General features: G+C 37.5%; 1 protein-coding gene across 4 annotated transcripts in view; it reads right to left on the bottom strand.

The window, feature by feature from the left end:
• Positions 1-14,138, bottom strand: part of UBR3 (ubiquitin protein ligase E3 component n-recognin 3) — a 200,602-nt gene that overhangs the window by 49,892 nt on the left and 136,572 nt on the right. For 3 of the 4 annotated variants that reach the window (XM_045196300.2, XM_053918766.1, XM_053918765.2), the window contains 3 exons: positions 9,506-9,616; positions 4,016-4,228; positions 2,689-2,825 (listed from right to left, as the gene is read on the bottom strand). In XM_045196300.2, coding sequence (XP_045052235.2) covers positions 2,689-2,825; positions 4,016-4,228; positions 9,506-9,616 — 461 coding nt within the window. The remainder of the gene's footprint in view (positions 1-2,688; positions 2,826-4,015; positions 4,229-9,505; positions 9,617-14,138) is intronic. The other variant, XM_045196301.2, reaches the window with a different exon arrangement.

The following is a 14,138-nucleotide window of genomic DNA, read 5'->3' as shown; positions in this document are numbered from 1 at the left end:
TATGAGAACAGAGAGTGTATGTTCTCTATATGTGTATCTTTAGTAAATAACATTTGACATTTGTCTCTGCTTCTCTATAAAAGAGAAAAACTGAAATATGTTGATTTGAAAAGTCTCTTGCATTATCACAGCTAGCTTTATTCTGTAAGTTCAAACCAAAAGGAATCTAAAAACTTCCACTAAAATATACTTAAATCAAATTATTGGATTTATCGTTCTATAGCAAAATTCCATATACAGATCATTCCCATTCAACCATGACTTTATTATAAGGTCAATCCTAATAAAATCAAAGGCACAAATATATAATCAACATAAGTGTGTGTGTGTGCAGTCACGGGTTGCATAGCAACATGTCGGGCAACAATGGACCGCATATACCACAGTAACCCCATCAGATGAGATGGAACTGAAAAACTCCTATCACCTAGCACGTCATAACTATCCTAACAGCACAGCACAACACATTACACACGTGTCTGTGGCGGTCCTGGTGTGAACAAACACACTGTGCTGCCAGTCATGTAAAGTACAGCACATACGATTATGGATAGTGCATAATACTTGATAAAGATAAGCAACCATGTTACTGGTTTACGCATTTACTATACCTCACTTTTTCTCATTATTTTAGAGTGTATTTTTTCTAGTCATAAAATAAAAAAGGTTTGCTGTAAAACAGTATGCCATGTTACACTGGCAGCCACCTTATGTATTTCATGTTTACTGCATGTTTATTGCGTTATTTTTTCCTGTGCTTGATTTAATCTTGTGTTTATTTGTACAGCAACATGCTGTACAGGCTTGTAGCCTGGGAGCTAGTCTAGTGTACTCTTTGACTAGACTATATCATACAGCCTAGGGTGTGGGCTATGCCGTCTAGGTTTGTGTAAGTACATTCTATGATGTTCACACGACAACAAAATCACATATCGACACACTTCTCAGAAAAGATTCCACTGCTAAGTAGTGGAGGACTGCCTGTGTACATACACACACACACATCATAACTGAGTTGACTGACATTCATCGCAATCTCCTGCGACATTATTACCACACTAGAGTACAAAAGTTCTGCAGAACCTTGAAACCTTGGCAAATTAACTGATATTCAATTAAAAAATAAATTATGTTCCACTTAGTTTACTTATAAAGTGCATTTTATTGCAAGTATGCAACTGGTAACTGTCCAGAGACAAAATGTTAAATTAACTGTTATATCTTCCCCAAAGCATTCTGGATAAATAACTAACAACAATAGTCAGGAATTCGCAGACTGGAAAGTTACTTCCCAATTCATTAGATCCTTTTATATCAATCTATGTCCAGCATTCGCGTTCTTAAACCAAAGACTAGTGTTTCCTTATCTTCAGTTCCAACTTGCTTACTGCAATTCTCCTGAATCTGGTTCCATGATTTTCCTGGGTTCTAAAGACTACACACAACTTTTTTTACCCTTTGTTATCCTCTGCTCCAGGAGTGGGACAAAGAGAATGGCCATGCGTTCATCTATGACCTATAAAAGCTGACGACAGCAGAGGAAAGGAACTGAAAAGACACCGGAGCATGACTCAGGAGATCTCTAGTCCAACTCTGCCACGAATTTGCTGCATGACTTCCAGTCACATTATCTCTCTAAATCTTGCCTATGACAACACTACTTGGACAAATATGAGGCATGCTTCTAGAGAGATCCAGGGGCCTACAACATCAGTTCTGGCAGAACATGTTTACAAGTTTCTAATTGTGCCCATTTCTTCCCTAATTACTTCTTTTATCATTCTCCATTTTCATTCAATTAAGCTTTCCAAAATTCCTATTTGGAACTATTTCTTAGATATTGAACGCCTACTCAGTCAATGAGACTAACCCTACCTAGTCTGAAAGATGAAAGTTATTTACCTGTATTCTCTTGAACCTCCAGCTAGCTACTAATAGAGGCTTAGGGTATGCCTAATCTTGTGCTTGCTTCCTCTCCTTTATGTGACCGACTCTAGTCTTCAAGGGTTTTATTAGATCTTTGACTAGCTTAAAACAAAATAAGTTCTTCTTACTATTATTTTTTTAATAAATAAATGGTGTTTAACATAATGCAATGTTTTAGTTCTCAATATTATCACTTGTTGACAGAACTTGAATAGTGATTTCTTTTTTTAAAATAAAGATTTTATTTATCTATATTTAGAGGGGGGGGGAAGGAAGGAAAAAGAGAGGGAGAGAAACATGTATCGATTGCCTCTCACACGCCCCCAACCAGGATGTGGCCTGCAACCCAGGCATGTGCCCTGACGGGGAATTAAACTGGCGACCTCTTGGTTTGCAAGACGATGCTCAGCCCACTAAGCCACACCAGTCAGGGCTGAATAGTGATTTCTTACCACCACTCTTCATATATAATATTTACATGCTTTGAGGTAGATATCTGACTCAAAATGTTAATAACATACTTTTCCCACATACTGGATAATGCTTAATAACACTTAACTCGATATTTCATTAAAATAAACTCTTTAGAAAAATGAAGAAAAACTATACTTCTATAGTCCTTCTAGGAGGTTCTAAAATTAGCCATAATTTCAACTAGCATTAAAAATATATTTGCTTTAAATAAATATGAATGACAATGAATAAAACAATAAACCCAACTAATAATGAGTAAATATAAAAATATATACTATATACACCTACCTAGCAACAGAATACATAAAGAGAAAATCATTGTCTGGTGAACCTGGGGTCTTGCTATAGTCTCTATATTTCTTCTGAGTTGTATTTTTGATATCTTTCATTACAGATTCCATTTCTTTACTTAAGTTGGTTTCAGACTGTTAAAAATACAAACAGAAACACAAAGTTAACTTATATTCAGTTTTCCCTAATAACAGTCTAACACTACAATGTTTATCATATGAACATACTATAAAATTAAATTTAAAAAGTACATTAGCTATCTGCTATAAATATATTTAGTGCAGAAAGATAAAACAGATCAAAGAGTATTTTCTCTTATGTTTGGGATCTTTTATCCTAATTCTACATTGTGACTGGTAACACTATATAACCCAACCATGAACTAATCACATGAACTATATTCTAAACAAATGAGTGGATGTCATTAAAATAATATTTTTGAATAGTTCCCATGTTTATAAAAAACCTGATTTTCATTTTTCAAAGATTGATATCAATGTCCCTTACTTTAGGCATACTTTAAACATGTAAAAATTTAGAATTACCAAAAAAACAAAGACTCTAAAATTAGTCTTCAACTGAGAAAAGGGACAGCTAGGAGGTGATTCTGAGTAGCTTTCAAAATGAATTTGTTTCAAAAGTCAAATATTCAAACTTTTCAAAAATTTATTGCATAAACCAGGCAAAGCTGTCACATCTCTCAAGAAATATATCATAAATCTATAATAAAGGTGAAATATTTGAATTTAAATCAAATAAATCCTACTGCATGGGATAAAAGATGGGTTCACTTACACCAAACCACACAGCAAAATAGACTGACTTATGGTGAATGGTTCGATCAAGTATATACAATATTTTATCCAATACACACACAAATGTGTGTAAATCTATAATTGTACATACATAAAATACATGTGTGTATATGTATAAATATATCATCTTAGTCCTAATACACCTAGTGGACATAGTTTTAAATGATTAGACTATGCTTTACATTGCAAGATACATAGACATAGTTTGTTTGTTTGGCTTTGTTTTTAAACATTTCAACATCTTTAAAAAGTTTAACCATATCTAAGCTTATAGGATTTAATGATCTGGGAAATATATATTAAAACTATAACAATTTAGACTAAGGAAAAGTACAGCCTTTGGTAATAATTTGTTCTATTACTCATTTTTATTTTTAACAACTACAAATAAAGAACAAAACCTCTAAAAGCAATTCTACTAAATGTTAAAGGCCCAGAGTAATTTAAAACCAGAATGAAAATAAAAGCTAAAAAGCAGAGCTGAGTTAACCAGGTTTTTTCTGCCTTACAATGATGCTTACTGGGAAAGCTCCCGGCTGTCCCTGCAGCTCCTCCACTTCCTTTATGAGATCTTGCATGCTTTTGTTACTAGGACGTTGCCAAAGGTTATTTTCCACATTGCTTCCAGGATAACAAGGAAGAACACTGTTCGCAAACTGCCTACAGAGAGGACACGTGAATTCTCCTTTGTCCACCGAGAACCCCTGAAGAACCTGGTCATTCTAAAAGATGAAATAAACATAACAGATGTATGATACACACCTTAACATAGAATAAAATTTATACCACATTTTATAGTAAATAAATGAACCATACAAAAAAAAGACATCTCTAATATATGTCACAAAAACATAAATGAAATCTCTCATTTAACTGTTGAAGCTTATCAAGTCACTTCTTACATCATGGCAATCATGGAATAGTTGCCATCACCAATGAACAGCTTAAGCACCCTACTCTTCTCTCAGTACTGAAACATTCAAGTGATGATGTAATCAATCTGAAGCGTGGATTTAAGATAGAGTAACTCAAAAAGTAGGACACATTAAAGTGGATCACCTTTCTCTTACCCCTTGCCCCTGTTTTCATAATCTACCAGTGATTACTAGGGAGATTCTCCGAGTGCCCAAGTAAAGGGGATAGACAGCTTCTGATAAACCAAAAAAAAGAAAAAAGAAAAAAAAGTGGTGTGTCTTCTAAGGTGTCTTAATTGCCTAACACAACTGACTAGACTTTATATAGCGCGTTTGTCTAGGTTTAACAGACAGAGGGAAGATTCAGAGTACTCAGAACATAAGTGTGATAGGAGGGGAACTAAAACCTTCCTTCAGATATTTCTGAAAGAGGAGGAAAAAGAAGTTTCAAAAAGAGACATAATACACCTGAGCTCTTGCTCATGAGACACTGCAATGCATGCTATCTAACCAGAGGACTTAAGACAAGAACCCAGGCTGATACACCTGTTCCCTTCTTTTACCTGGAGCCATCCCACACCTGTTTTGCTCCTTTGGGCTGTTGCTGTTGTGCAGTCCTATTATATATCTTTTTCCCAGCAGCCTCTCTTATTCTGTTACTAACCTAATGCTTTATCTCGAAATGTGTTTTTAATCCATTATGTATATGTATGGATGCAACCATATGACCATTATTACTAACAAGACAAAAATAATGAGAAAGTAAGATAGAAAGAAAAGACAATAAATTTATTTGCCTATGGTTTTAAAAAGGTAGTTAATGACAATGTCAGAATGAACTTAGGTTTTCCAATTCTTATTTTGTCCTCATTTCACTATATTTTGGATCTCAAATACTTTAGAACTGAATAGAATAGAACTGAATTCTATTTTTTTTACTTATGACATTTAGTTTTTCAAGTTCTTAAAAATGTAACACCTTGTCTTCTTAAATCCAATTCCATAAACACTTACTAAACTCTATCAAGTGTCAAGTGATGGCATAAAGAGTTAAGATATATCTGACTTGAGGTACAAACAACTTAAAAGCAGATAGAAACAACTAAAGTATAATAATAATGTGATGAATGCAACAAAGAAGGCTTCCCAGAGAAGGAGATTTGTGAGCTAAGTTTTAAAGACACAAAAGAAGAGTGTACTAGAAGGCAGGGGCAGTGGTCCTGGTCATTGAAGGACGTGATAAGCTTCCCTATTGCCTTAATTTTAAAGAATACTGGGTCCTCCTCCTCACCTTGTTTGAAACTCAGTTCTTTCCTGAGGCCTCCCCAGAAACCCGTTCCCCTACATCCCCCACATCTCAGCAGGTTTCTATCTCCAGTGATGGCTCGAGATCATTAATCTCGCATCCTCCTCTCTGTGTGACTTGTGTCATCTAACAATACCACCCTTTTCGTTCCCTTTTACTGGTCTCCACTGCCTTCAATCACATGAAGACTTTGGTACCAGATCAGTTTTCCTCATCACTCCAAGTCCTACCTCCCTCCTATGCAACTTAAGTGTGTATGTCGACGACGCGTCTCACATCTGAATCCTTCAACTCCCTGACCTAATCAGCTCCTATGAGCACCTGTTCGCAGGACCACACTCTTGTCCTGTAATGACCCAAAATCATCCATATCTGAAAACACTAAATTCACACATCTTATATTCTCACTGCCAACTCCTGTCTCCCTTAGTCCCTTTCTTGTCCCAGTTTATCAGGCCATTCCTGTCGTGCTATATATCATGATCTACCACTTCAAAAACTCTCGAGTCAATACTTCTCATTCCCCTCCATATGTCCTTCCATCATACATACCTGACAAAGCTTTCATACAAAATTAATCCAATGTATGACTTCTCTGATTCTACAAATCAAATGCTGTTAGAAAACACTGAAATAACTTCCACAAACTACTTCCAACCTCAGAAGCCCTGAACACTGCATGGCAATCTTGCTCCAACACCCTACGAAGCACTCTCTCACCCAAGTCCAAACTGGGTTTTCAAAACCACCTCCCCACCTGTGAAGTCCCTTCACCTGCCCCAGCCTTTCCCTCTGTACTCCAGCAGAAAGAAAGCTACAACTCTTGCCTTAGAAGGAAGAGAGTCATGTCAGCTGCTTCAGCTTCCTGACTTCTCCCATCCCAAATACCTGGTCATTAGACCCTATCAGTCTTTCCATGCACTTTCTTCCTCTACCCCTTTGCTACTGTCTCCTAACCAGTCTCCCAACCACAGTGCTGCCAGTATGATTTACCTAATGTGTGATTCTTATTACCAGTCAAAATTTTTCAGTGATCACCATCACCGCTCACCTTGATTCCTTCCCGTCTCTTATGCTGTACATGAAATCTCTCACAAGGCTCTTTATACATATATATGCATATATTCATATTCTATATACATTTCAAATATCCAACCTCTCCTCCATCTCCACTGCCATAACCAAGCCAAGCCACCATCATCTCTTGCCTCCTAACTGATATCACCACATTCTTTCTTACTCTCCTGCAATCCCACAACAATCCCCTGCAATCTACACAACTACCACAATAAACTTTCAGAGCACGTCAAATCTCGGCTTAAGAGTATTTAATGGCTTTAATGTATCTCTGTAAGGAATCTGTCTAAAGTTCAAATTCCTTACATGGCCCACAAAGCCCTTTACCATGTGACTCCTGATTACTTCTCCAGTCTTATCTCTCATTACTCAAGCACCTTACTTCATGAAATGTTCTAGCACTTAGCAGATGTTCCAGTAAGAGCCTATATACCAGGGGTGTCAAACTCATTCTCACCGGGGACCACATCAGCCTCACGGTTGCTTTCAAAGGGTCGAATGTAATTTCAACTCCTTAACAGTTAAGGAGTAGTTACATTTACACAGTCCTAAAATTACGTTCAGCCCTTTGCAGGCAACCGTGAGGCTGATGTGGCCCCCCGTGAACATGAGTTCGACACCCCCGCTATATACACTTCATAATACTTAGCACATAAGCTGCAACTGTTCATTTCTGTCTCGCTCAATGCATAATAAACTCCTTAAGAGAAACTGTGTCCTGTTCACTACTGTGTCCCGAAAAACTATCACAGGATCTGGAACACTATAGGAACTGCATAAATATTTGTTGAGTAAATAAGTGAATGAAGAGGTATGAAAAAGGAATAATGTGCTTAGGGAGCCATTAATTAACTCAATGCTGAAATGATGGGAGATAAAATAAAGCACCAGGCAAGCCCAGGTCATGGAGTGCCTTGAATGCCGCTCAAAGAAGAGTAAACTTTACCCCGTCAGGACTAAGTCAGTAAAGAATTTTTAAGCCACAAGTCATCAGATTTACATTTTACAAAGATTAATACAGTGATTAAGCTAGACTTGGAATAAGGAAATTGGTAAGAAAGCAAATGCAATAGTGAAGAGATAAAGGCATACACACAGCAGAAGTGGAAATACTAAAGGCAGAATATAGTCGAATGAGAGTCAGGAGACAGAATCAACAGAATTTGGTGAGTGACTGAATGTGAGAAGTAAGGAACAGAAAAGGAAAAAAGAAATCCACCGCTTCTGAGTTAGGAATATGGGGACAGAGTAGACCATGCTTTTAAGAAGTTGAGCTGAGAGAAAAATAAAGACTGCAGTTACAGGAGAATACAAGGTCAAGGGAAGGAATTTTAAGTGGCAGACTTTGGTGTCTCTATGAACTGAAAAGGGACAGATCAGGCAGAAAAACTGAAGATGCAGAGAAAACAAATTTACTTACTGACAAATCGAAGCCCCTGTGGTAACGTGAAAAAAGGAATACTACATCCTAAAAAGAAAGATTATTCCTCAGAAGAGAACGAATACTACCTCAAAGACTAGAAAAGAAAGGATTGGTTGGGATGCAGTCATTTATTGAGGAATAGAAAAGCAAGGTAGGAAGCTAAAGCAGTATGTGAAAGAGACCACGGTTTTCTTGGTGACAGAGGAAAAGACAGAAACTGGTAAGAGGAAAGGGATCTCGGACGTAGCCAAAGAGTGGGATGGGGGAGGCAAAGGTTTGGAATAGCTGCGAAGAAGACTAGAGGAGAAACCTGATCAAAGACAGGTAAACAAATCGATAAGTAGTATCTACAGTCTGTGACTCTAGTCCAGCGATTTTCAACCTTTTTCATATTATGGCACACAAAATCTAATTACTTAAATTTTGCAGCACACTAAAATATATGTATAGGGTCCAGGAGAAGTAACTCCTGCTTGAGTGTGGTTGGTAGGGAATTATATGGCTGTAATAACTTACAGTTTTCATTTGAACATTTCACCTAAAAAGTCACGTTGTGTGCTTGAGTGTGATATTGTTATGTTATACAATTACATGCTTATGATTTTGTAATAAAAAGGGGGCGATATTTGTGCCAGACCCTGTATTTTGCCAATCTGACAAAATATATATGTATATATAGGTATAATTTTGATTCATTCACACTGACTAAACAGTAAGGTGTTGCACGTTTTGGAAACTCGTACGGCACACCAAAGAGCTGTGGCACACTGGTTGAAAATCGCTGCTCTCGTCTAAGACTTTATTATAGGAAACCAGTAATTTATGGAGCTGCTAGTTTACTTAGTTTTATGATTTTTTTCTAGCAGGGCTAGCTGCCTGGGTCTATGATCAAAGGAGGTGGATGAAACGACTGGTATTACGAGCAGAATGGGCAAAGGACAGGTGACTGAGGAGGCTAGGTAAGAGCTAACGCCCCGGGGAAATGCACAGGATTAAAGGACTATAGATCTTGATGCCAGAAGCAAAACATACGTATAAGAGTGAAAATAAAAGAACTTATACAAATTCAAATAATACGGTAGCACAGTAAAGCTTAATATTTCAGAACTAGAGTAGCGAAGTATGAAATTACAGCCATGGAAGTCAGCTGCCAAAGTGGAGTGAAAAACGAAATCCCTGACGTCGAAGAGGTGAAGGAACTATAGTATGGATAGTTCAAATGATATACATAATATCAGGAAAGATATATACACCTTTAAAAATCATTCAATTAACTTACCCGTAAGGATTCCATGTAAGATTTATGACAATCTATATGCAATGTGTGGCCACAGGTTTGTACGTAAACACCTCCTTCCCAGCCAATTGATACTGCCAAGAGACAAGAACTCTTAAAAAAAAAAAAAAGACAAAATCAATTAATTTTAAAGAAGTATAAACATGTTTAAATATACCCACATAAACCTTTGAATGATTTCATATCATTATACTAATGTGCACTGTGTACTTTTGTGACTAAACTAATATCTGACTTGACAGCCTTAAGGCAATAGCTTTAAACTAGAAATACCATAAAATTTTAGCTTCTAAAACTATGCTCATTATGAAAAATAATTATGAATTAGCCTTTCTCCACCCCATGAAATATAAGCTCTCAATACTACACTATAGTTCAGTGTAAACGATGCTGCTCTTGATTCTACCTGTTCTATACGGTACTTAATCTCTGTGATTGACATTAACAATGTCCTCCTTAAAATGTCTACTTCCCTTTGGCTTATGTAATGAGATTCTCTTTTGGTTTTCCTCCCATCTCTTTAACCATTTGATTTAGGCCTCCTTTTAATAGTCTTCTATCTTCCCCTTCCTTTTCAATGTTTATATTCCTCACGATTCTATTCTTAGTGTTAATCTTTCCTCATTAAAACTATTCTCCCTAAGTGATTTAATCAGTAAATTCAACTCCCTCTGAGCTACATGTCTCACATGACTGACAGATACAAATATTTAGCTGCCAACCAGAAATCTCCAGTTTGACATCCATCAGATAACATAAATTAATGTGTCAAAAACTTGTCATTTTCTCCATTAATCTTCCCTTTCCTCTTGGTTTAAAAACTGTATAATCTATTTAGTCACCAAATCAGAAAGCTAAGAGTCATTCCACATAACACCTTTTCCTTTGCACCACAGTTTTAGTTCCAAAACTGTACGAAATCTACTGAATAACACATGATGTTAGCCTGTCCTCTTCATTATAACATTCAAGTCTGTATCATTTGTTGTGGGGGGGGAGGGCGCGGCGGGGTATAAGAATATAAAATTTCTTAACTGGTCCTCTTGGCTCTGATTTCATCTCTCTATGATGCATCGTCCACATAGCTAATAACCCCCCCCAAAATGCCTTAACATTTACAAGGGTTTAATATAATAAACAATAAAGAAGGGAAACATTATACAAGCCAACTACATACTCGTTTGAAATTGGTTTTCAAAGTTAATTGCTTCTATCTCCTCTTTCTCTTACATCTTCAACTTATTCTCTAATTCCTTCCCTTCAACCTATAAACAGGCTTAAACATTTCCTTCCAAAATAATTTTGAGTTTTCATTTGGCCTCTATCAAATAGCACTTGGCCCCGAACTTGAGTTCACCCTCTAGACTCTGCATTTAATAGATGGCCAACCAAGAGCAATATGAGGCATAAGGTCTAACATGAGTGACAGCTATGATGAAATATTTGAGAGCCATAAAAACTGAGTAAATCTTTAAATTTTATTTTTATATCAGAAAGAAACATATAAATTATAAAAATGACCAGATCATCTTTAAACAATAGTAAACAAAGTTCAAATATTAAATCCAGACTCATGAGCATTTGAAAGCTGAAAATATTCCAGTGCAAAATGCCTTCCTAGCAGATTCAAATGGATGTGCAGCAACACAAACCAAATACTCACAGCAGGTGAGCTAGCTTCTGCTGTCACAAATCAGAAAAACAACAGGAGACCTGCTCATCTCTGCTTTATGACTTGGAGCCAGTTGAAGTAGAAGCAGATTGTGGCATTAGATCATTTTAGAATGGTTGATAGTCTGTTAATAAACAAGCTGCTATCTTTGATAATGTATTACGAAGATAATTAATCTTCCTTTTAAAAAAATTATTTATTTAGAGAGAGGGGAAGGGAGGGAGAGACATCAGTGTGAGAGAGAAACGTAAATCGGTTGCCTCTTGCACACACATGGACCAGGGAGGAATCCGCAACCTAGACATGTGCCCTGACTGGGAATCACACCGGTGACCTTTCACTTTGTGGGATGACACCCAACCCACTAAGCCACACCAGTCATGGCTAATCTTTCTTTTTAATAAAAGCATTTAAGCTAAAATGCTAAGTCACTTGTTAATGCAACTGTTAGATGTCTTATTTTAATCTGCTACCCTCAAATAAAAGCATTTACTAATATGAGACTAATATTTTAGGAACACTTCAATGATGTGCCAGCACTGTGCTTAAGTGCTTACCATTGAATCTTCATAACCTCAATATTTATTAAAACCTCACACAGTAAGTGGTGTTATCTTTTTTACAAGAAAGGAACAAAGGTTTACCAATTTCACTCAGTTATAAATTGTAGGGCACAAATTCAAACCCACGTCTATCTGACTCCAATGCTCTGGTTCTTCCCCTACTGTGTTATATCTATCATATATAACTCTTCCAGTTCCAGTAGTAACTCTATGTCTCATATGACTAAAATTCTACACGTCAAATGCATGCATTTGATCAGAAGAGAGCAGAATCTACACAGTTTAGTTCTATAATCAAAATCAGTGTCCACTGATAGTAAATCTTCTCTATACGGTCTATCATCTGACTACCAAACTTTGATACTCTTTGCTAGAATAATTAAGAAATCCTTAAGCATCTACAACACACGTAACATGTGTTGGCCCCTCAGAAAACTGTATAATTAATTAAAGAAAAGGCTCTAGACTTTCAGAGGCAAATTTAGGTGTCACACCACATACAAGGTCAGTCAGGAGAAAGTCCAGCCATTGTTAATATAATGAGAACAGTTTGTGTGACATCTATGTAACCTGGCAGCTAAGGACAGTAGACTGGAATGTGCATGTGTGAACAATGACAACTTTACTGTACTAGTCACTGGAGGTGGCAGATGCTGTTGAGTGAGCACGTGTACTGTGTGGCTGTCGCATTCAAAATGACTGAGCGAGTAGAGGAACCAATCTGCATCAAATTTTGTGCTAAGCTTGAACAGTCCTCTGCAGAATCTATTCAGATGACTCAGAAGGCCACCCCTAAGGGCAACTAGTGATGGGCAGCTTCATCACAACAACGTGCCCGCTCATACATCATGTCTCATGTAGTTTTATGGCAAAACATCAAATCACCTAGGTGATTCAACTCCCCTACAGCCCAGATTTGGTACCCTGCAACTTCTGGCTTTTGCCAAAACTAAAATCACCTTTGAAAGGGAAGAGATTTCAGACCATTGACAAAATTCAGGCAAATACAATAGGGCAGCTGATGGGGATTGAGAGAACTGCATGTGGTCCCAAGGTGCCTGCTTTGAAGGGTACCGATGTGTCATTGTCCTATGTACAATGTTTCTTGTATCTTATATCTTGTTCAATAAATGTCTCTATTTTTTTATTACATGACCAGATACCTTCTGGACAGACTTTGTATACATAAAATAGCCATTATATTAAGTACACAAAAGTATTAATATAAAAATAAAGTCTCACAGTCACTAACAGATACATAATAAATACTCAGATTTCAGAATCTATTAAAACAAAGATCTTTTTCTAGAAATGGTTAAGTATTCTGGCTGCAAGAAGGAGACACCCTACTTTTCTCTCCTTTATTAGATCTCCCCTTCCCTGAAAATTATTTTGCTCTTAGGTCTAGATTATATTTTGATTAAATCAAGCCATTTTCCCATTTGGCTTCAGGATTTATCTTTAACCATTTACTCTAAAGTGATTCGGACTTCCAGTCAGGACGGTGGCACAGATAAACACACTTCACCTCCCTGCATGACTACAGAAAAAAATTACAACCAGACCCCCAAATAAAACACCTAGAACTATCAGAAAATCAAGCTGTAAGAAGTCTGACAACCAAGGATTTAAATAAGCCACATTTCTCCAGATGGGTAGGAGGGGCACAGACATGGAGATGGGCAGAGAGGCGCAGTGACCTGGTGTGGCGCAGAGAGGTGGTGGAATGGGTGGTCCCACGTTCATATGTGGTGGATAAAAATTGAAGGGATACCTTGGGAGCAAAGGATCCCAGCCACAGGCCAGACCACACAGCCCAGGGTTCCAACATCAGGAAGACAAACCTCCATAACTACTGGTTGCAAAAACCAGTGGGGCTTGGGGCAGTTGAAGAAACTGCTGGATTTTCAGGAGACTCCACTTAATGGCCCGCACAGACTTAGAACTTATGCAGATTTACCCCCCTCTAGTATTCAGCACCAGAGCAACAGCTGAAAGGGCATCAGGTGCCTATAGAGAGTGTGTATGTGACTGAGAACAGGGCCAGTGCCAGGAAAACCTCCAGAGGCCAGTTAGAGGCATTTTCCCCTTTCCAAGTCCACCCCTACACAGAGCCACAAAGTGGTGAAATGGGTTGCCCCCACCCTGGCAATTACCTAAGGCCCTGCCCCACACAACTTACAGGTGCCTTTTCTACAATAGGCCACGCTAGTAAGACAGGGAGTCAAATCAGCTCTTCCTAATACACAGAAACAAACACAGAGAAGCTGCCAAATTGAGGAGACAAAGAAATATGGCCCAAATGAAAGAAAAGAACAAAACCCCAGAAAAAGAACTAAATGAAATGAAGATAAGCAATCTATCAGATGCAGAGTTCAAA

The sequence above is a fragment of the Desmodus rotundus genome, chromosome 2 (assembly GCF_022682495.2).
Source record: "Desmodus rotundus isolate HL8 chromosome 2, HLdesRot8A.1, whole genome shotgun sequence".
NCBI lineage: Eukaryota > Metazoa > Chordata > Mammalia > Chiroptera > Phyllostomidae > Desmodus > Desmodus rotundus.
The sequence above is the reverse complement of the archived record's forward strand: the minus strand, read 5'-3'. Positions and strand labels throughout refer to the sequence as shown.